The sequence below is a fragment of the Serinus canaria genome, chromosome 1A (genome assembly GCF_022539315.1).
Source record: "Serinus canaria isolate serCan28SL12 chromosome 1A, serCan2020, whole genome shotgun sequence".
Classification (NCBI taxonomy): Eukaryota; Metazoa; Chordata; class Aves; order Passeriformes; family Fringillidae; genus Serinus; species Serinus canaria.
Genome location: NC_066314.1, coordinates 28,886,079 through 28,910,993, shown reverse-complemented (window position 1 = coordinate 28,910,993; position 24,915 = coordinate 28,886,079). Strand labels below are relative to the sequence as shown.

The following is a 24,915-nucleotide window of genomic DNA, read 5'->3' as shown; positions in this document are numbered from 1 at the left end:
TTTCTTTTGTATTGAAAGGGGTTCATTCTGACAGTAGTCATGGGGTGTAAGAATATGAGTGGGGGCAGAATGGGATAGAGGATGAAGTCTGGCAGCACTCAAATAATAACTTCTTGCTCCAACTTTAAGTCCAGTCTTTGCAAAAGACAGACTACCATAATTCTTTTTTTAGGCCTAAATAACTGAATTTGGATACACCAAGGTATTTTTTTCCTTATTTTAAAGTGTGTCAAGTTAGAATTTACAAGATGTGATTTCACTGGTACCATTATTACTCTGTGGTTGTTAGCCAGTTTGCATCAGAAAACAGGTGGATATGGTGGAGAGTTTCACTAATTGTATTTGAAAAATTGATGCCCAAAATACAGCAGAAGTCACATCATGAAGAACTATCAGGAAATCAAGAGGAATAAAACTTTTATAATCAGACACTCAATGCCATATCCTTCTGAAAACTGCAGAAGATTAATAAACTCATCCAGAGTGTCCCCAGGGAGACTGGCTTCAGTTCCCACTGTTAAAAAATCCCATTAATACTGGTGGAACAGTTTCACTGTGCTAGTGCATCCAGTTACACATGAAATCCACAGGTCTTAAAAACAGAGTTTCTAAGCTGACCTTCACTGAGCACAAATCAGTGTCAGAATTGCTTCTTCAGATGGATCTGAAAGCCAAACAACATTTAACATGATAATGTGTAAATACTCAGTATTTACAGAAAATACAGGAATACTGATTTTTCTTCAAAAGGGAAGATTGGTGCCTGGCAGTTTCAGTGGTCAACTGTGATGGCATTACAGCCTTGGCAGATAAGGAATGATCAATTGCAATAGATGGCATCATCTACCTGGAATTGTGCAAAGCATTTAACATTGCACTGCATGACAGCCTTCCTTCAAACTGGAGAGATGTGGATTTGATGGAGGGACCACTGGGTGGATAAGGAATTGGCTGGATGGCACTCAAAGAGTTGTGATCAGTCACTTGTGACGGGTTATGATCCCAGGGGTTGGAAGTGTGGTGGGCACTGTGTCACATCTGTGTCAGTGACATGGACAGCAGCATCAAGGGCACCTCAGCAAGGCTGCCAACACCAAACTGTGTGGTAGAATTGACATGCTGGAGGGAAGGGATCACGCCCAGAGGGACCTTCACAGGACCGAGGAGTGGGTCTGTGCAAACCCATGAAGTTCCACAAGGCCAAGTGCAAGGTCCTGCACCTGGATCAGCTTAATCCCAAGCACAAGTACAGGATGGGCAGAGAATGCACTGGATTAACTTCTCCCCTTGGCAGAGGAGCCTCGGGGAGAAAGACCTGCAGTTGATGGACAAGAAGCTTCCTGTGACCTGGCAATGGGCACTTGCAGCCCAGAAAGCCAAATGTGCCCTGAGCTTCAGCAAAACAGCGTGGGTGAGGGAGGGGATTCTGCCCCTCTACTCCCCTCTCCTGACCCCACTTGAAATGCTGCATCCAACTCTAGGATCCCCAAAAGAAGGACATGGACATGTTGAGGAGGAACAAAGGAGGAACAAAAAGGTGGTTAGAGGGCTGGAGCACCTCTCCCATGAGGACAGGCTGAGAGAGGTTGGGTTGTTCAAAACAGGGAAGGGAAGGCTCCAGGGAGACTTACTGCAGCCTTCCAGAACCTCAAGGGGCTACAAGAGAGATGGAGAGGGACTTTTCACAAGGGCATGTAGTGATAGGACAAGGAGGAATAGCTTTAAACTGAAAGAGGGCAGGTTTATATAGGGAAGAAATCCTTTCCTGTAAGAGAGGTGGGGCACTGGAACTGGTTGTCCAGAGCAGTTGTGGATGCTCCATCCCTGGAATCGTTCAAGGCCAGTTTAAATGGGGCTTTTAGAAACCTGGTGTAGTGAAAGGCATTGGCCCAGGGGCTGGAAAGAGTTAATCTTTAAATTCCCTTCCAACCTATGCCATTCTACAATTCCAGGAGAAAGATGAATCAGAAGTTAAGCTAAGTACATCAGCAAATTCTAAGGTACAAATTTAAACATGCCATTAGGGAGAAATACAGTTTTTAAAAAATACTCCAGCATTCCAGGAAGGCAAGTAATTTCATTACTTTAATCATCACATTTATTTTAGAAAACTGTATTGATTTTTGGCATCTAGCCATGGCAAAGTCTATGAACTCTGGCTGTGAGTATGAGCAGCTGAAAGACTCACTTTCTGATCTCCACTGAACTTTGTGGGCTTTCACAGTTCACATCTTGCACAAAACCACTGGCTGACACGGCAGCTTCTGCATGTACCAGGTCTTTGGTGGGATGGATTCTTTACAGCTTTCCCAAAGAAATGAGTTTCAGTTGAACTGACCATGTTTTGGGCTATGATTTTGCCAGGCTTCTGCACTCAGCAGCAAGGACGCAAGACTGAATTTCTACATTGATAGTCTGAAATGTTTCCTTCTGTTGTAAGAATAATAGTCCACAAAATGCATACTGATGTAATTGCATACTTGGAACTTCTGTCTTGGAGTGGCTATCTCAATTATCTGACTATATATTTATATTTTTATATTATATATTTCTTTATCTGTTAGCACTTTTTTCTGCCTATATGATCACATGATGTGACACCTACACTCAACATGATTTTGGGGTGGACCTAGAAGGAGGCCTAGGCTAGCTGTAAATGCTAAACATAGAAAAAAATTTCTAATTACAAACAAAGTAAGAAAGGTAAAGAGCTCAAGCAGAAAGTGGCAATGATATAAAAACAACCACATCACTGATTCTCCTCTTCTGGAAAATCTTCCAGTGCCTGAGTGGGGGAAGAGGTGTCTCCTGCTCAGCAAGAATTCTGCAGAAAGTGGAGAGAAGGTGCTAAAAAAGAAGTTGCTTCAACTGTGGTTGAACCAAGAACTGCAACTGCCCATTCAGAGAAAAGAACTTTCTGGAATTTCCCAAGGAAAATTTTTATCAAAGAATTAGAGCTTTTCAGGTTTTGGCATAGAATGTGATTTTGTGAAACTATTGTCATTTGGCAGTACTGTTATTACTGAAACATTGGAGACAAAGCATTTAAGAAGTTTTATTAAAGCTATTCATTGGACGAAATATTTTTAGCAATTGTTCATGATATACCTCTTTCTCAGTAACAGAGATGGAATAAAATGTACTTTTAGATGTACTTTTAGAAAGAGGTGAACATGAATTGCCATATCCATCCAATTACGAAGGCTATTCTTAGGAATCTAGCAATCATGTAGGAATAAAAACAGGGTTTTTTCCTAGCAGGCTATCAACTACTGAATTGCAAGTATCTACCAAATATAACTCAAAAAACTTAAACAGGATGAAGAACTGAAAAGATATGGTATAAAATACATACGTACTACAGTGGTTCAGAAAATTTAAACCCAAATTAAAGGTAAAATTTATGTCTGTGGGCCCAGTCCAAAATCCCATTGCAGCTAATGGATGATGCTTTTTGCTCTTCATTATAATTATCTTTCAGTCACATTGGTCTGTAATTTTTATTTTTTTTTTAAACCCCAGGACATGAAATGTTTCCACACTAACACTTACCAGGGAAATGGTAAGTGCAGGGGTGTTAGGAGCTCCCTTCCTCCCCTTTGTTGCCCTTTCAAGTGTGTGGTTGCTGTGTGGATGTAGATGGGCACATGGGGTCTATTTCATGTGGGAGGAAAGCTGCCACACTCTACTCACTCTCCTCCTCTGCCTCCTTCTCTTATTCATGCCAATACAGATAAGAAGCCACATATGTTTTTGTTTGATTTGTAGGAGTCTCCATTAGAAAAAAAATAGGATGAGACTGCTTTATGTAACTTGAATGAGACAAATAAGCTAAAGAGATCTCGCAACTTTACAATTTTTGTTTGTTGCTTTGGTTTTAAAGTTGGTTTGGTTTTTTTTTTGAATCTCACAGTTCAGAGCTCCCTACACTTAACTATATCTCTCTCAAATGCTTTGTCTTGAGAAGAAAAGTGAGACGAAGAGTGATTTGTCTCACTATTCTTCCTATCACAACTAGGGTGTGGAAAATGCATGACACAGCCTTTCTAAATAGAGACTGGCACAGGCAAGCCACAGATTCCTTTCTTGGTAGTTGAGACAGATGGGAGGCTTCCACCTGCATGCCCTCCCATACGCATACCTTTTCTCTGCTCATCCATAAATAATGCCATGCACAGCACCCACCCCCCTGCAGTGCATTAGCAGTCTGTGCAGAACGCGCTCCATGCAGCCTCATGGGAGACCTGTGCAGTGATTGCAGTCCCTGAGATGCTCCCAGGAAAGCCAGGGAAAGGACTGACTGACAATGTTAGATCAGCAAGTGCAATGTCAGAAGCCACTCTGCCCCCAGCTGACCTCGGGCCCCATGTCATCCTTACCCTTTCCCTTTGCAAGCACTGCAGCATTTTGGGCTGTTGCTGTGCTGGAGGAAGGGAAGAGGGACAGAAGGGAAGGGGAAGGGCAGATGTGTTCTGCAGGGACTGAGTGACACTTCCAGCTGACAGCAGTACCCACTGAAGAGAGCAGGTTGGTGGGAGAACCCTGAATTGCTGACACAATTCATGCACTGAGGAGGGCTGGCATCTGAGAACAAGGTCCAAAAATGTATCTGACTCATGTGGTTGCCAAGCCTAAACCATTCTGGTGAGTTTTGACCACCTTTAATTTTCCATACTAGAACTCTAAAAGCACTTTGTTATCCAAGTGGAAAAGTTTTCCTCGGGACATGAACCAGAAAATTTTTACAGGACTGAACATAGATATTACTAAAAAATTTCCTGCAAATATTTCTAATAATAAAATATTTTTGTATTTTTTCATTGCTTTCAATATTTAAAATAATAAATAATGAAAACTAAAAATAGGCAGAAATCTTAAACAACTCTCATTTACATGAAAAAAGTTCACCACTATGTATTATGATGAATTATTTTCAACATTTTTTCATGCTAACAAATTGTCATTTCACAGCATAGCTTATCAATAATACCCAGAAATTAAATAAATGCTCTCAAAAATATTTTTGTCATTTCTTGAAAAATTATAATCATACATCTTGATGGCCAGACTAAATGTAAAATCACTATTCATGGACAGTTTTATCCTGACAGAATATATTTAACAATGCCAGACAAGATTAGTAGTCTGATCACTCAGTATAAATAATCTATGGAGGACCTTACTGAATTTTTTTGTATTGAGACAAAAAGGAAACTGTAAGAAAGTTATATATTGTCTTCCTTATCCAAACTGATATTATTCACTTGGGTTATAGTATAAGATTAATGTGAGCAATAATGCTGGAAAATACTTGTATGTTCTTTTACGCTATTTATGCTATTTACCAGGAAATCTGCCTTACCTTTTGAATGATTCCAGGTTTCTGTTCAGTAATCAGTACCTTATCCCAAGATAAATTACTTAAATATGAAAGAATTAATAGATAAACTTAAAAACCTTCAAACTATGGAGAGAGTACTGTACGTGTATCCAAATGCACATATAATATAGACACAATTATTTCACTGCTTCATGCAGTTTTATTTGCAGGAAGGTATCCCAAAAACTTTTACTCAAACTTCATGAAAGGTTTGTTTTGTTTCAGTTAGTACACAACTTAAATTGACTGAGCTATAATGTGTAGTTAGTTTTTCTCAATGTAGCCTATTGTGCGAAAAATTAATATTTTTAGGAGCCATTTTTTGAACATTATATATGTGAAAAGAACATATTTTTCCAGTATAAACTTATCATCTTGATTGTGAAAATATAGAATATGGAAATATAATTTACCAAACTAAACATTCAAATAGGTGCATGATAGAAAATATCTTCTAGAAACTGCTTTTATTTCTTGTGGGAGATATGGCTATCTCATAAGGAAGCTTTCTCTAGATCCAGGGTACAAAATATTGTCCAGTTAAGAATACTAACCTAAGCCATGTTTGACACAATCCAGTATAAACATATGTACATAAATTAGAACTCTCTAGCAATTCTGCACAATTATTTTGAATAAAAGCTTCTAAATCTATATTACTAGCTTGATTTGTTAAATTAAAATACTGTGATTCTTAACACACATTTCTGAACATGTATAGCTGTATTTTTTATTAAAGAAAGCTAGTGGGAGCTTATGGGAATACATACTAATATAAGAATATTTAGTTTGCAAAGCCAGACAGCAAACATAGAGAATCAAAAATTTACAATTATCTGTATTACTTTATTTCTTTTCCCTGTTGGTATCTGTTTTGCATTATTTTAGACAAGAATCCTGTGTCAAGGGACAATTGTCTTTATTGCACCAATAAGGACTGATCATTGTGTACACATACAGTGAATGTCTAGCCAGGGACACCACAGAAATGGATTTCAGCCTGGAACTTGCATATTCAAAATTTCAGTTTATGTTTATTGTTCCACCACCCTGTCTGCAATCAAGATTCAGATGCACAATCCACTGTTATCTCCACAATCCCCCATTTTGATAATCTACCTTTGAATATCAATTTTCTGTTACCTGCTTACACAGACCTCAGCAGCTCTTTTCCTCTATTCCCACAAACTGGTTTATTTTGACTGTGATCTGTTCTTTCCCTAGGGCTAAAAGTTCACATTCTTTAAGCTTTGCTCATTATAAACCCTCCATACTCTGTTAGGAAAATTTTGAGGGCAATAAAACATCAAAATTAAGTATGATTCTATATTGTCTTATTTATTTCTCTTACCACTAGCTACAGCTGTTGACTTGTCATCAGTCTTGTCCAGAATCTTTTTTTTTGACTTTATTCAACAAACTTCTTTTTGCTTCTTTCAAATGCCAGTCCTCTCTTGTCATATATAATTTGTCTCTCCTGAATCAGCCAAGTTATCAACATATCAAAAAAAAAAAAAAATCAGCCTGTTTCAAGGCATGCTTATAATTTTGCAATACTGATGGTGATGACAGAGCACTGGAGACAGAGGACTGTAGAGAGACTCATCTGACTGCAGGTGGTGCAGATATTTAACTTCTTATCTTTCTTTTGTGACCCACAAACATGTCTGTACTTAGTAATTCCATCAGGGAATTCAAGATGCTTCATTGCTACCTAGAAGTCCTCTTGACAACACACTTTCTTAATTCCATGAGAAAGTGCGTTTGTGTTTGCATTGCATCACTTAGCACAGCATTACACAAAGCTGCCTCAGAATGCTGCAATTAGCCATGAGCAGAACTGGAAATAACCAAAATAGAGATCTTCTTTATGGAAAAAAAAAAAAAAAGACAACCTCTGACTTCAAAACAAGTTGAAGGCACTTCAAAGTACTCCTTAGTGACGGACTACGCAAAGGCAAATAGCAACCGATCATTCTTTAGCTAGATGAGCTGTTTGTGGAAGAATTGTATTGTGAAGAAATTCAGAAGTCAGCCAGAATCCTCAGCCAACAAGTGGTTGCTGACAATGCTTCCAGGGAATGATTTAAAACAGGAGATGATAAGATAAATCAAAACAGTTGTGAATTAGTTGCATTGGAGAGTTGAAAACATTTCCAAATGAGAAACAAAGCAGCCACAAATTAACTATCATAAATAAATGGATGGATGGATGGTGCCTTCACTACCTTTATGATCCATCCATCTTTGGTACATTTACAGAAGTTTTCTAATTTCGCAAACCAAACACAAAATAAAAAAGACATTATCAGGAAAACAAGTCTAGTTTGTATCTAAGGTTTTTATATCATCCACCACTTTGGGCTGTGTATCATATATCTATACTAGGAATAATAAAAATACACTGCCCAGTGTTGCAGTAGCTCTACTAAACAGATGTGCTACTAGAAAATGTCCTGAATTTTGACCTCCCAGTATCTGTGTAGGACACACTGTTGAGGATGCTTCATTTAGGGCATTTCAGAAATGAGGCTATACACATCACGTTGCCAAAGCAACAATACAGTAAATACAAATACCCCATGTTACCATGCTTAACATTATCACTCCTTTATTTTTCCTACCTAGAGGAGAAAACAAAAATCTACTTTTACTGATGTCTAATTTGCTCTATATAAACAATGTCTACAGAATATAGACTATCATCCAGGCTATTTTATTTCACTACTTAAAAATAAAAGTATTTAGGTCGCCCTTAGGTTTTGAGCATACCCTTTAGTATGAGACTCTCTCATGAAAACCCTCTTTTTTTAAAGTTATCTCTATATTGAACTTTTGGTAGGATTTTTCTGTGAATATTATTAGAAATAAAATACAGATTTTTAACATTTCAGAGTGGAAAAAAAATCACTTGCAATAATATTTAAGTAATTTTAATACTGTTTTATTGGTTTTCCAGTCTGGCATAGAAATTTGAAAACTTTCATGTCACCTTCCTTTTAATCCTTTTTTCCCATTTTTCTAGTCTTTTCATGTAATTAAGTTTTTTATTTAATCTCAACTAATCTCCTTTTCAGTCTTTCAGACAAAGCTTTCCTTCAGACAAAGGTGAAAAAAATCAATGATGTTTTAGACTGAGCTTTTTGCTCAGATGACATTGTAATCATTGGTTGCCCACTTGGCACCTGTCTGCCAATATTTTTGATACATATGCTTTACCTTTTTGCCCATCCCTGACCACTGAGACAGAATCTTCCTCTGCACATCCTGGAATGATGACAAGGAGCTGCTTGAATCCCCCCACCCCCATCCATAACTCAAGTATTCAGTCACATTATTTTTTCACCTAGTTTTCTAAGATCCCTCTTCCATGCATTTTTCAAATTATTAACTTAATCTTTAAATTCTCTCACGTCACTAATATTGATGATTAATATAAATAATAAATACTACTTCAAACATTAAATAACATAACTCCTCAGGCTTATCAATGTAGCAGAAAATTATTATTTTATTAATAACTTTCACTGCACATTGCTGAGATGATTTCTAAATGTTGGCACACTTAGTCTTACCAGTTTTCTTAATTGCACTCAGTAAAGAACTTTGTCAAAACCCTTGGGAAAGTCCAAATAAATTATATCAAGCATTTCTCCTTCATCTATTACTTCTGACATGTGCATAGAGTTCTAACAGATCTGAGAAGGTTTTCTTTTAGCAAAGATTCTCCCATTTTCTTTAGCAGAAATTAATTGAAAGCTTTGCTCCTAATTCCATTATTGATAGAAAGTGATCTATAATATATAATCATATATTCAATCTGTTTAGTTAAAACTGAACTTAGACTTAAAGGCCAGTAGGATATTACTAGCTTGCTGGAAAAAAAAGGCAGAAAAAGCAAAACAATATCCAAATATTAATATTCAATTTTTCAATAGGCAATTAAGTGATAATAAACTTTGCATCAGCTTATCCCCTTCAGTTCCTTATAAGCTTTGTGTGTACCAATCAGCTGTCTGATTCCACTTTCCTTTCAAATTTCTCTTACTATTTCCTTTATTGCCTCAACTTATTATAATTGTTTTTACTCTTCTAAAGTGCAAGATAGCTAATTGCATTTTCTGTAGGAGACTCCATACAAATAAATTTTTCAACTTTTTTGTAAGACTTCTTTTGAAATCTGTTCTTTTAAAAACAGCAGGTCTGATGACATTTTCATGAGTTTTTCTGGTTCTGATACAATTGAAAAAATCTTTGTCATTTCTTATATCTTCAGCTATAAGGTCTTCAGACTGCTTCTTAGAATATATATTCTCCATCTTCCATTTTTCATGTCATAATTTGTGTTCTGTTTCAATAGCTACAGTTGTCTGGAATTTATCTGGAAGAGGCTACATTTGAGGTGAAACAAACTCTTAACCCTTACAGCTTTTTGCATTGCTTTTTCATATTTTTATTAATCATCTAAGACTGACGTGACATTTTGAATCCTATTCATGTGGTAATTCAAAGAATTTCTATAATTAATTTCATGGCCACAAAAGGAAATTCAAATATCTACTTGACTACAAGGAATTACAGTGGGACACACAAATATAGCACACATATTGCAAAATTTCACAACTCAATCATAAAGTGTCCGAATGAATAAAAGAAATTTTATAAATCAATTAAAAAATTGTATTTCTACACCAACTATTTTGATTAGGAATTCCTCACTCATGTACCATTTTTGCAATTTTTAGGTAGACCAGATTTACCCTTTTTTTTCAGCCATATCTCTTTCTGCCAAAGATGGTCATTAAAGACATGTTTTTCAACGTTCCATATAAGGTTTGATTACAGGAATTTGAGTTCACTATTTTCCTACCAGAATAAAATGATCCTAATATTTCCTTTCTTCCAGAAAGCTCTGGCAGACTTTCCCCAGTCTGGGTAGGGTTTATCCTGAAGCATCATATCTGTGACCTATAGGGAAAGAAGAAAGAGTAGACAGTTACTCTGGTGCTACATAAGGCAGGGCTAGCAAGGACTTTAGGAACATTTTTATTTATGTGTGGCACAGCTGCACCAGTTCTGATAATGAAAACAGACAGTGGACTAATAGTGTGTCCAGTGTTATTTGCAATCAAGATAACGAATATTGGGCTATGTATTCTGCCTCTAGAAGTGCATGCAACTCCTTGAGAAACAATAAAACCTGTAGAGATCCAAAGATAAGAAGATAAGAGGAATCAATCTAAAAGTTAGAGCAACCCACAGGACGTGAGTTACATTCCCCCGTGGCTGTGGAGCCTTCTGGCCCAATCTGGGAGAGGAGAACACTTCCCTGAGAGCAGCATCAGCAGAATTTCCACTCTTGAAATCAGAACTGCAGCTAGGGAGTGGAAGCCTGTGCACTGCATAACATTTATAATGTCCTCTCATTCCTGCTATCAGTATAAAAAGCACACATGGGACTGGCAATAGAAAAAAAAAACTTTAAAACCTGCAAAAATTTTTAAAAGTATGAAATATTTATTCTAACTTTCATAATTCCTGTCTAAAGAGACCATCTGTTTCTGTCCAGAGACTCCTATGGATGCAGGACTTCTGGGTGGCACATGAAAGTATTAGAAATGACTTTCAGCTCACTGAGGGAGGTGAATACCCCTCAGGCACCTGCTTCTTTGGGAAGCTGTGATTTCATATCCATTTACTTCAAATTACCTGTACTAAAAAGCACCAGAAGTTACATCACAATACACTCATAAATTCTGTTGTGCAAAAGATCCAGAGTGGAAAACCTATCCATTTGTAAAGATTTAAGAAATAATTGATCAGCTAAAGGAAACGGGGGTGACCACCTGCTTCAAAATGCAGATAAGTAACAGAGTTGGAAATTACTATGTGTTTTGATCAAACTGAAAATAAATCTTAAGATTCCAGAAGGAAATAACTTCAAACTGAAGACAAAATTTCACAGATGCTTTAAAATCCAGTTTATCATCCAGAGTGTAAGCTACCACTTTCAATCAATGGCATGAAGAGTGTTTACCAAAGAGAACATGTGGCCAATGAGTAAATTAAAAATAGATTCTGCTGCTAAATTTTAGCATCAAGTCCATTTGGGGCTAAAAGTGCTCAGTGTATTAGCCTGGGCTGGGTCCAAAGGATAATGACTGTGTTAAATAAATAGAAATGCACATTCTAGAATTTTTATTATTCCATTAAACCTAACCTTAAGAAAGAACAGATAATATCCTAAAATATCACCTTTAATAACTGGTTAATGTGGGTAAATCTTTTCTCTGATCAGCAGGCTATAATACATTTTTTATAGGATCTCAATTACCTAAATAAATATTTCAGTAAATATTTAGTGCTGAATAAGACTTCTGTAAAGATTCAATTCAATTCATTTAGTAACACTTTTCTTTCCTCTTAGGAAGAGTTTACATAGTAATGAATATTTGCAAAGAGGAACAGCTGTTTCAAGAGGCTTTACTCAAGTTCCAAAATAGTTTCTCCAGATGCTTTCTGGAAAAATATTATATTTGGGAGAAGGATGCAATTTGCAGCTCTGTGACCAATTACCAAAGGAGCATGTTTCATAAGAATGACATTTGAGATGGAGATATTTTCTGAGGAAAATGGCAAGATGAGGCAGATGTGCTTTCTGATATCAAATAGCTGGTCTTTCATCTCCCAACTTTGGCATTTATTTAAAGTCATATCACCAGATCAATGTCAGGTCAGTTGCAGCTAAATTGGCTAAAGCAGAGACAGTCATTAAAGGGATGCATTCCATAAAGAGAAATCCAATTACCTTTTGCATTAGAGAAATCAAATTCATTTTCTGATTTGGTCAAGGACAGGCACTGTAGAAAACAGCTCACAGGAGAAAAGCACTCAACACTGTCATACAGTGGACAAGTTTTAAATATGTATTAATACCCATTGTTTTTAGAAAAATAAAAAATATAAATTTTAATTTAATTTGCAGAACTTCATGTAAAGAAATATGTGTGGGTTTTTTTTCTCTATTTGTATTTCACAATGTAATTCCTGGACAGCATACATTTATTTCTGCTTTACTGGACTATGTTTGAAAACATTGCTGATACAGGGGAACAGAAAAAAACTGGACACTTTAGTAAATGTCTGCTCGCATCTTAGATAATCAAAATAAAATAGGGAAGGCCACTTACAATGTAATTAAGTAATGTATTTTTTTCTTGAACTAGGAGATGCAATGTACTTTAATCAATAATTACACTGCTCCAGCTGGAAAAGGAATGGCCCCAACTACAGACAATGTATACATTTCCATTTCATTTAGTGTCTCATTAGAGAAACAGTTACACTACATTAAATTGTAAAAGCAAAGCTGTATCACACACACTGCCTGACTTTATAAGTCTCACAAATGCTACAAAAAACTCCATTTCCATTAATAATTACTATGTTTTGTATATATTATGGCATCTTAATTTTTATTTTACCCTATAAAATATGACTTTATAAACTATTCATATTATGATATATCAATTATGAGGCTAACTCATAATGGTTTAAAAAAGATAAATTGCTGTCATTAATAGCAAAATGTTATGATTCCCATTTTTCTATTACAGAAAAATCAAATTGTTCTTTTTTATATGATCCTTTCGATGTCTGATACAATTATCAAACCACAGAAAGGCTTAGGTTTGAATGGACCTTACAGATCCTCTAGTTCCAACCCCTCCCTGCCATGGGACACCTTGCACTAGACCAGGTTGTTCAGAGCCCCATCCAACCTGGCCTATGATAGATTCTATTATACAGTATATTACACAGTAATTTGTAATATTATATTGTATCACACAGAAAAAAGAATCTGGGATTCAAAGTCATTCAGAGCAAGTAACCTTCTCAGACAAGAAGTGCAGAAAGCAAAATCATAAAAAACTTCAAAAAAAAACCCCAAACAAAATAGTAAGGTGCCTAAGATATCTGAGATGTACCAAGTGGAGCAGTAAGACACCTTAAGGATCATTTATTCCTTCCATGCAGTTACTCTTTGAGCCTGTCATTCAGGATACTCTGCACATACTTTACATCTTTCCACAGACACTCATGTCAAGTGATGCTGTGTTGTACCTCACAGGGTCCTTCCCAGCAGAGACAACCTCTGCACTGGGAGTGTCAGCTAAGGCAAAGCATCCCTTATCCCTTATAAATTAACAGCAAGTGAAATTTCCTGGAAAAGAAAAGAAAAACAACAACAACAACAACAACCAAAAAAAAAAAACCAACAAAAATACAAAAAAACCCCAAAACAACAACAACAACAAAGGAAAATGGCCTCACACTTTGGTCATGCCTACAAAGTATCATCCAAATACTCCACTAGCAGGAACTATACTATCATCATCTTCAGAGCACAAAGGGATAACCCACAGAAAACTGATGCAGCACAGGCTGCTGGCCAAGATGTTTTCATCTGACAGGCTGCATTTTAGAAATGTAGAAATATGAAACTATAAACATCAGTTGGTTTGATAGTAGCACTTCTTCATATAGGCAGCTGCAGAAACTGTTTCTCTGGGCTTTATATCACAATATATTCTACGCTGCAATATTCATGAAGTGTAGACAAACTCTTAACAGAGAATTTTCATTGCTCTATTCATACTTGGACAAATCATCAAAACAGGGTAATAGCAACTCTCCAGAATTCAACAGTAGGTAGAAGAATCCAAGATCCACAAGAAAAGCCTGACAACACTAACCAAATGGTGAAATATGAAATATTTTTTGTATTCTTTTGATAACGCAGTGAGTAGCAAAAAGTCTAAAGGACAGTAGGACTCCAACATAAAATATCAATAAAGAAGCTGTGTGTGTGCAGCTACTCAGCCAGAAAGACGTGACATCATGGTGTTATTGCTGGAAAATGGAGTACCCTGGATAACTGCATTTGACAAAATATACCTATCTACTACTATACTACTATACCTATCTACTACTGTCAAATACATGATTCAAGTATTAAAAGTTTTAATTTTTTTCAAGTTTTATAATCTTATCATTTTAAATATCTTATTTTAAATCATAAACCTCTTTGTAAGTACCACTACATTAATTTCACTTGACACTCAGCCTTTAAATAGTGCATAACTTGCCCATCTCCACTCACCCCAAACTCAAAACAAGAAACATTATTTTCAGCCCTGCAACTGGGGCATTTCATTGGTAAGAATAAATATCATAAATTCTAAGATCTTTTAGAAATTGTAAGGATGCCATAGTGACAGGACAGGCCAGAGGGCAGTTTCCCATGGCAAGGTTATGAACATTGCATTCTCATCAAAAGAATCTATCAATAGCTTTGCAAAGACCAAACACTGCCTCTGTGTTTCTGAAAAGTATGTGAGTATTATTTCTGGAAAAAGCAGGGGCTAAATCAGGTTAAAGTAATTATGTTTTCTGAAGTCAGAGTGTGAAGTCAATGAGAGCTAATGCACACCGCTGAGGGGATACACTTCCCTTGCCTTGCTGTTATGTGCTTTTAGGTAAGAGCTATATATAGGTGTCCCACTAACTGCACATCAATTCTTTATCATATCTCAGTCTTTAAGTGCTGTACTACACCACAGTGATCATATGCCAAACATTTAGTACTCAGTCATTAAAAGTTTCTATCCATCACTTTTCTCTTCTTTGAAATACGTAAAAACTGTGGAGCTGTTCACTTGATGCATAAAAGTAACCTATAGGGAAAATGTTTTTATGCTTTGTTCATCTGGATTTCTGGGAGAAAATTGTCTTCTGTGGATGGTGACCAATCTGATACTCATCTATGATGGTATCAGATTGGTCACCATCTGACCAATGGGGAGGATAGCTGATGTTGTCTGTCTCAACTCCAGCAAGGCTTTTGACTCTATTTCCCATAGTACCATCATGGATAAGCTCAGAAATTGTGGGTTAGATGAATGCACAGTGAGGTGGATCAAGAACTGGTGAATGGCAGAACTCAGAGGGTTGTGGTCAGACAAGTAGGATCCAGTTGGAAGCCTGCTGTCAGTGGTGTTCCTCAATACTACAGTCTTACCTTTTCTATCAGCAATGTGGACAAAGGGATAGAATGGCACTGGAAACCTGATGATATAAATCCCAACATGGTTTCCTACATTTTTTAGTGTTTCTCACCAAAGTGTCATTAAACCTCAACAGGTTTGCAGATGATGTAAAACTGTGGGGGGTGGTTGATACACTTGAAAGCTCTGTTCTCATTCAGTGGGACCTTGGTAAGCTGGAGAGTGTGGCAGGAAGAAACCTAATGAGGTTCAGAGAAGGCAAATCAGGATCCTGCGCCTGGGGAGGATTAACCCCAAGTGACAGCACAGGCTGGGGCTGACCTCCTGGAAGCAGCTCTGTGGAGAAGGACTATGGGGAACCTGGAGGGCTGAACCAGGAGAGCTGACTGTGAGCCAGCAGTGTTCCCTGTGGCCAGGAGGGCCAATGGTACCCTGGAGTGCATTGGGAAGAGTGTGGGCAGCAGGCTGAGGAAGGCAATCTTGCCCCTCCATTTGGCCCTAGTGAGGCCACATCTGGAGTGTGGTGTCAGTTCTGGGCTCAACAGCTCACAAAGGCAAAGACCTACTGGAGAGGGTCCAGGGGAGGCCACAGTGATGATGAGGGGTCTGGAGCATCTCATCTTATGAGGAGACACTGTGGGAGGTGGACTTGTTTGGTCTGGAGAAGACTAAGGGGGATCTCAATACATATAAATATCCCAAAGGCAGGTGCCAAGAGGATGGTGCCAGACTCTTTTCAGAGGTTCCCAGTGGTAGGACAAGGAGCAATAACCATAAACTGAGAAAAAAGTAGTTCTACCTCAACATGAGGAGGAACTTCCCACAGAGGGTTGCAGAGAACTGGAAAAGGACCAGGAAGGTTGTGGAGGTCTCTCTCCTCTGGAGATATTCCAAACCCACCTGGACACATTCCTGTGTCATCTTCTCTAGGTGACTGTTTTGACAGGAGCTTGGACTAGGTGGTCTCCAGGAGTCCCTTCCAACCCTTACAATTCTGTGATTCTGTGATCATATCTCAACAGTTACACAGATTACACATGATAATAAGCAATGCTTCTTTTAATTCTGAAATTGTTTTGGCAGTTGAGCAGTAGTGTCAAGAAGTTTGTTACACATTCTTCTGAAATAACTGTTAATTTATTTCAATCCCCTCTGCTACATTTTGGAATAAACAAAATATGTGTTTGAAAACAAATTTAGCAAATATTTGTAATTAGGCTTACAGATCTATAAGGAGGGTGATATTTTTCAAGATAAATATTATTAGTCAGCTGTAAATACACTACTAGATTTTAAAGTTTGTCTGCCTCCTTTATTTTGGAACATTCCTAATTTAGTTGGTTTCTACCCTAAAAAAAATAAAGCTTCTTTTAGGCTTCTTCTCCTTGCATTTAATTGCAATGAATTCTTTTCATATTTGCATTTTCAAAGCAACAACGATCACAGAGACAAAATGGCCCCTTCAATATACTTTTTATTGCTTTCTCATTTTAATCAGAGCCAGAACATTGTTCTTGTCTTACGAACAAGTACTGTTCTAACAATAGGTAAATCTGGAAAAACAACTTTAAATTGCTGTCACAATTCAGTAACCAATATAAGTGATAAAGAATATTATGGTTCACTTTTGTGGCTCCCACAATGGTCTCCAATACAATTTTGTGCATTTGTTTATTTCCCACCATGCTTTAAGTATTGCTCTTATGAGCTCTTATTCTCCCAGTCCACAACATTTGGACATGTGTAGTGTCTTACACCCAAATATTCACCAAAACCAGTTAAAGAACTTCTTCTGCATAAAGATGGAGGAGACTTAGGTTAATTAATGCTATCTTTACTGATCCATGCAAATTTATTTCTCCACCCACTGAGGAAGCAGGAAGCCTCTTCTTTTTTAGCTGGAATGTCTTGATTTGGTTCTGAATATAGTCATAATGGTTTCTGTGCAATCCATGCTGGGATAACAACTCAACAAGATGGCAACAACTAGAAATATATACACTTTAGGTTCAACTTTAGAAAAATCACTTCTGACAGCATTTTCTTTCAATTTCCAAATTCATTTAGGACCGAATGCTCCACAAAGCCAACATCTAGCCCATTATTAATTTCTGGTAAAAAAACTTCAGATATCAAAAGGTGAGTTAGGGAGAAATTGGTCTGCAATTATTTAAAGTCTATTCAACTTATTCTGGAAATTATACTTTGTATTCCAATACCAGCAGAAATAATTTCTAAACAGATTTTGCTTTTCTTAAAAGCCAAATCTTAAAAAAAAAAAAAAAATTAATATTTAAGAAAAAAAATTCTTTTAACTGGAAATTCCTTGACAGTTCATACATATAAGTAACTGTTTAGGATCAATTTTACAATTGAAACAGAGCTTCTGCAGAAAATCTCTAAGCTATGCCATTTCATTTCCTAACATGTTTCAAGTCCCTACTGTGCACACAAATCACTGTACACGTGCAACAAAATGTCCTGGCTGCCATGTGGCAAGCACTTGCTGTTTAGATAATCATTGACAGCACATTTCAGAAGACTTTTTTTCTTGCTTCACAGCTTCCTTACTAGTGTTACAAATGCAGAGGCAGAGGTCTGGATAATGTCACATATTAGAGACAAAGTGCAAGACAGAAAGCCACATCATGATTTTCATTTAAGGCATTCAGCTCAGTTCCATTTCAGGTTGTCATGGCAGGAAAGCTTGCTTTACTCATTTAGAGAGCTTGGAGATTCAGGTGAAAGGCCAGAGACAGAATTCATGCCATTTTTGGTGCAATGGCACATGCATCAAAATCAATGTAGATTCTTTTTAATGTCAGTGACAAGAAAAAACATTTTTGGAGTGAAATTCACTTCAAAATAGGTTCTGTTGTAAAGATGTACCTATTTTTCTTCACTATAAATCAGAACCTGCTCAAATGATCACACTGCTGGCACAGAAAGTCTGACAATATAAATCCCAACATGGTTTCCTACATTTTTAAGTGTTTCTCACCCAAGTGTCATTAACCCAATTAATGACATATGTGATGGCTCATAGGCGATGAGGTTTTATCATAGGAAAGGGCTGTATTCACACATCCTGTGCCAGAAATGTAGGCTGTTTCAGACAGAGATACTTAGAGAATCTTTAGAGTTCTTTTGGCAGGTCCTGGAGGGATCAAGCAAAGGATTTTAGAGAACAGAGAAGTCATATCACAAAAGGGTAACCCAACCTAGGGAGCAGAGCCAACCAATGCAAATATCAGAGACAGAGATACTTTCCTATGTTTCCACAGGATGTGTTTCTGAGCCTAAAACTGCAAAGTTGTCTAGGGAATGATGCAAAACCAAAGATGCATTGGTTTTCTTCTGTGAGGTAGGTTATTGCTTAAAGCAGTCAAATTAGTGTGCCAAATTTTAGTCATGGATCTAACAGTGCTTATATCTTAACCAATGCCACAGGCATTATCCATTGACTTTAATTCTAAAGACACACCTAGGCAAAGTAGCAGCCTTCAAGCCTCATCTTCTGTAGCTGCAGAATCAGACTCTTCACAACTTATTCTTTCTTTAATCCTGTGAATTACATTGTACAGCTATCTACAAACCAAAGCACCAAAGAAGAAAGAATTGAGCCAGCCCCTGATTAGTACAGAGGTAGCCTATGGCAGAAGATTCAAAATGAGTTCATGCTGAAAGGGAATTTTTTTGCAAAGTTCAAATAGCAATTTTTAAATTAGGTTTGGATGCCTAATATTTTGGAATATTGGAGGAATACAAGCATTTCCTCATTTACCTCAGTATTTACAGGTTCCCAGCTTTGAGCTGTACAATCACAGCCCATAATCACAGAGGTTTTGTTTTAGCACATATGAAACTATACACCAAATGGTGGCACACAGTAATTAAGGTGTGGTTCATCCTCTGAGACTGTCTTAACCTAGAAAAAATTTTTTTGATGTCTGAATGTACCCATCACAGCCAAGTTCAACTGCCTGGTCCCATACAGAACATAGAATTCAGGGAAGTCACTATCTGCAGCAATAAAAAACTGGGAAAAAATTCTGCTTTTATTTGGCACATACAACACAGATGCTGAGCTGCTCTGGATAGATTGCTAGCCATTCTGGGTACATTGACAGGGAGTAGTTACGTCTCTAAAGACAGTTCTTCTGGACTTTGCAAACAGGAAGCTTACCAGAGTACCTGCTGTAGAGCAGAATAACAGCTTAGGCATGGAATAAACATCAGTTCCCAAGACAGGAAGGAGTCTCATGCCAGACAGGTTCACAAGACAAAGGTTTCTACTGATCAAATTTAATTTCAGGCCTGTCTTCTTTCAACATCTCCATCTAACAATTTTCTCAGTAGCGCTTGCACGTACCCGTGTGCTCTAACGGATGCAGACAGCTTTCTGCATGGGCCATTAGCTATCACTCTTGAGCAGTGCCATCATTTTTACTTGTATCATGATACCCTCAGAGACTCACAGTTAGAGTTGCAAACTGTCACTGCAATGTCTGTGTAGTCTATGTTTTAAGTGCCAGGAGGTCAGCATTTGCTGTTCTGACAATCGTAGTTTGGAAGTTCTTGCTCTTCAGAAAAAAGTGAGAACACACATGTCACTTGGTGCCTTTCACAAGCCTTCTCCTTTCCCACAAATACTTTTTAATTACATCTGGTGAGTTAAGGGATGAAAGAAGAACAACAAATAAATGTATAAATGAATAATATAATGCATAAATCATGTATATTTTGTGAGTAAAGGGGTGAAAGAAGAACAACAAATGTATAAATAACAAATGTATAAATAACACTTGTCCAACACTTGAGTACACAGTGTTAATGTGATTTGGTGACATGTGTGGAAGCAAAAAAAGTAACCTTTGTGACAATACTTTGTGACAATAGCATATTTCCAATTAATTATTTGGGAGGTTGCCATTAACTTCCACTTCGGGACTAAAGAGGGAGTATCTTGTTATGAATGAGTGAATGTGAGATACAATGGGTGATTCTGACTTGTTTTTTGGGAATTGATTTCACTTTACACAGTTGGTTCTAGATCAACAGTTAAATAGGGTAAATAGAGTTACAAAAGCATATCTTTCAAAATTCTCTATTGGTGTCTACATGACGCAGAACCTAGTAAAAACAAATGAATGTGTTTGAATGAAGAATGTGGTTTCAAGCTCTGATGTTTGCTCTGTGCCTTCCACCTCTCTGCATCCAGGCACATAACCACAGGAGAACCATGTGAGCTCTGGGATGCCCCCGGCGAAGGGCAGGAGGCACACAGGCCACTCTGCTGAGACACTCGCCTGTCTCCTCCTGCCAGAACAAGGCACCTAATTAAATGAAAATCCACCTCCATGCTGCTGGCACCATGCTGCTTCTCCAGTTGATTCAAGGCTGTGATGTACTGACAGCTCAGAGTGGTTTCAATCCATTTCATTCCTGGAGTAAGTAAAGGGGAACTTGAAACTTCCTTTACATGGCTTTTTCTGTTCTCCACTCAAGGCAAACACAGCTACTACACGACAATATTTTCAGTCTAAATAGAGAATGAGAGAAATTCTGCACAAAACAAGTTTCTCATGTAAACTCTTATTGGAAAGCAACCTGAAAAAAATCATGAAGCACTTCTGAAAAACCTTTCATTGGCTCTTTCCCATATTTTCTTTGTCATACTGTAAAGGATTATACAACTAGAATAATATTTATGTGCAGCTGCTGGTCCTTTGACAGATTTATGGGCAGCATCATTAATTGTTTTTAATTATATTTTTATACTGAAGCTACAACCACACTGAGAACATAATCCATCAACAAGTTATAAATCCTTCTATTTGTCCCCATTTCCTGTGCAATTCTGCACTTGAGGTGCAGGCATGGCCACAGTTTTGTTCAATCCTCTTTAAATGGTAAAAAATTACTTTGGTCTTACTTCCAGAATAAAGAGTACTCATGGAAGGTATTCAGTGGAAGGTGATTGGTACCAGTTTCACTCCAACAGAAGAAAATCTCCAGACTCTGTTGCAAAGTCATTTGCTATTCTGAATAATAAATATTTTGTTTTGAAAAGTCAATTATTTCTCCTGTTAGATCATGTTCTTTAAGAAAACCTAGGCATTTTTTTTAACAACTCAGATTATAATTAAAATGTAAAAATACCCATCAGAAATTCACAAGAGGATGTAGCATCTTATTAGAAAGCTGAGAAATAATGATTTCTCTTAAACTGTATTGGCATTGTTCAAGGAATTCCGAGTGCTAAAAGAAGAACACAAAATGACTGTCCCTATTCCCTGAATAGGGAACTTTTGGGATTAGTTATTTAAAAAAATTGAGATCATAACTAAAGTTGTCTCTATTAAAGAATCATAATATTCAAGGCCTTGAGGATTTCAAGTGATAATACTATTCCCTTAAAATTGTCTGATTACCTAATCTCAGATATATCAAATTAAGAAAGATATCACCATTAAGTTTCATTTTTTTTTCATTCGGGTTTTATGGTTCATGTTTTTGTAGACTCTCCACCAAATTTGAAGCCTTCAAATAAAGCAGAGGATAAGACATTCTTACACCACACAAAACTCCACTTGGGCTTTAAGATAAAATTGCTGCTACTTCCGAGTCAAGGAAAAATATTACAAATTTTAACAGCTCCAAATATTGATATTTTTTTGTACAGTAAGCACCAAAGGGGTAGCTGGTTATTAAACATTAATGGATACAACTGAAAATGTTTCACACTGATCCTTGTTTGGAAGAGTATTGAAGACACACAGGGGATAAGGGTTTGTGAAGAATTCTTAAGTACTTGTTGGGCTGCTAGAGAGGATTTCAGAAAAGGAGGTACAGCAAAAAGAGAGCTGAGAGAAATTGCAGTATCTCTAGGGACAGAATTTTACACTCCCTTCTGGACTTGTGCTGAAATATGTTCCACAGCCAATTTGACAGTAAGTAGATAAGAGGTTTTGCAGACTGGGAAGTCAATGATTGCTAGAAATGATTGGTAGGAACACTGCATTCTCACATGCCCTTGGCTATAGAAAATAGCAGTCTTTAACCAAAATGCTTAGATACTGAGCATAGGCAGAACTTTGTACCTTGGTTGGTTTTGCTCAATAATAAGTGAAAGAATACCAGGACCTCTGGGCAAAGAGAACATTCAAAGAGAATGGAAAGAAATTTGTTCCACTTTCAAGCACACTTGAGAACACAATCCTTAAAACACAGTTGTTTTTCAGCCCCTGGTACACTTTCATTTGAAATTTAATATCTCTTATATAAACAAAGAATTAAGATTTTTTTTTTTCAGGTTTTCTTTTTGGTTTCTTATGCATGACTATCCATCTGCAAACATTTATCCCGTGGGGAAGCAGGATTGATGCCACTCAGAAGAAAACAAGCAACATTAGATCATGGCTGCACAGTTATATGCCATTAGTTAGTCATGTTTGGTTTTTTTATCTACTGTCTACATACAAGACCAAGGGAAATCAGCTAATGGTCACTCATTAAAACATACTTTTGCCTTATACATATTTATAAGAAACACTGTAGCGAAAACCAATACATTCTTTCAAAAAAAGAACAAAGGAGAAAAAGCTCAAGGAGACCAACGTTACATGAAAGTTAGTTTGCTTAAATGTTCAGATGTTTCAAATTAAAAAATACTGCTTTATCAACATGGTGTAAAGCAGATTTTTTTATCAGATTCTCTTTTGAGCAACAATTTGTGGTCAATTACTACTTCCCATGTGGACATTTCTCAAGGCTGAGCCATACTGTGTGCACAGCTGATATGGTACAATCTTTGCTCTACAGCTGGTCTTGTTTGTCATCTCGGCCTTCTTGATTAAGTATTTTAATCAGTGTTTTTCTTAAGACCATGCACCTTCTGTTGAAAATTATCTGGCTGGTATTTAGTAGAAAACCAGTTGACTTCGCAACATCTTTCTTAGACTTTGTCCATTTCTCTTGCCATAATTTTTGAAAGGTTTATAATTAGTATCTTAAATTCTTTCTTACAAAACAATAATGGATGTTCTCCAATATCTGCAAATTCTATACTAATAATGACGGTAAGCTGCTTCCAGTGAAGCTGCTAAGCTGTTTTAAGTTAAGTATAATGCCATGGAGAATATATAACAAGACTGGCTTCTTTTGCTTTAAACTTTGACCTTTTTGCCTCTAAAAACTAAAATACTGTGTTTAGTAAAAACACAGTATTTTAGTTTTTATCTTTATTTTAGTATTTATCTTCTGACTGTTTTGTTAAGTTACCCCTTTTATTCAGCCAGATCAGGTGTTTTGATCATTTTCTTGGACAAAGTAGTTCTGATTTTTCTCCCAGAGTTCTCAGGAAATGAAATGCAGATTATATTCACATGCTTGAACCAGCTTTGATGTACAATCTGAAATCACCTTTATTCTATTCATGCTATGTTTATATATGTCTCCCTTATGATATTAACATATCCCAGAAGCATTATCATTTGGGCTTTTCTGAGTAGACCATTTGGCTGAGCTCCAGCTGTTTGCCTTTCTCTCTTGGCACAAGGAGGGAGCCACCACATTTTGGGGAAATGTAAATCTGCCCTCCAGATCCCACATCATATTTTCTGAATATCTTCTAGAAATTTTTGTTGAGAAATGAGAAAAAAAAGCTCTATAAGCATAAACAGAAGGACTTTAAAGAATTATATCTTTACTTTATTACTGTAAAGAGAGGGCAAAGATTCAGTTAGATTATTAGTGTTCTCAAATAGTCACTACATATTCTCAAGTGATATGAGACAAAAAATTCACTTTACTTGGAAAAGATAAAGATACTATCTTTACTGGATATCTACTACTGCACTAGTTGAAGAAAATGTATATCTATAGCTGATTTACTTTAAATTGCACCACCTCTCTAATATGTGTGTTCTGCTTTGCTAGAGTTTCATCCTCCCTGCCTTAACTATATTAGGTCACCTTTGAACCAGTCCTTAGACTACAGTTTTGAAGCCTCTGAATTCTCACTGTCAATCCTATGTCCTTGCTCAAAAAAAAATATATTTTCAAATTACTCAGCCCAGGACTATGCAGCCCATTTGTATGAGAGCACTGTGAGACTGCACCTGACAACTCCACTCTGATTCCAGTTTGAAAGGCAGTCTGTTGAAAACTAAGCTTGGGCTGATGCACTTGCATTTTAACCCAGGTGGATATTAACCTAGGAGGCATACTGCTGGTTTAATACTACCCAGCCAAATTAAAGTGGAACCACTTCAAGCATAAATGACAAATATAAGTGGTGATGCTCAATGCATGTATAATGCATAAAGGTGCAATACACATTCCCTGATTTCTTTTGTCACATAAGCAGGAATCTCATGAAAATATCCATGTCAGTTGGCTGAAAAATTGGAACAGAATTTTTAAGGTTTATTTATATAAGCAGATAAAATTTATCTATATATGCTT

The 24,915-nt window shown here is 36.9% G+C and overlaps 1 protein-coding gene across 3 annotated transcripts in view; it reads right to left on the bottom strand.

Annotated features, from left to right (window-relative positions):
* Positions 1 to 24,915, bottom strand: part of TMEM117 (transmembrane protein 117) — a 179,917-nt gene that overhangs the window by 58,252 nt on the left and 96,750 nt on the right. For all 3 annotated transcript variants that reach the window (XM_030238648.2, XM_030238649.2, XM_018919658.3), the window contains exon 5: positions 10,251 to 10,348. In XM_030238648.2, coding sequence (XP_030094508.1) covers positions 10,251 to 10,348 — 98 coding nt within the window. The remainder of the gene's footprint in view (positions 1 to 10,250; positions 10,349 to 24,915) is intronic.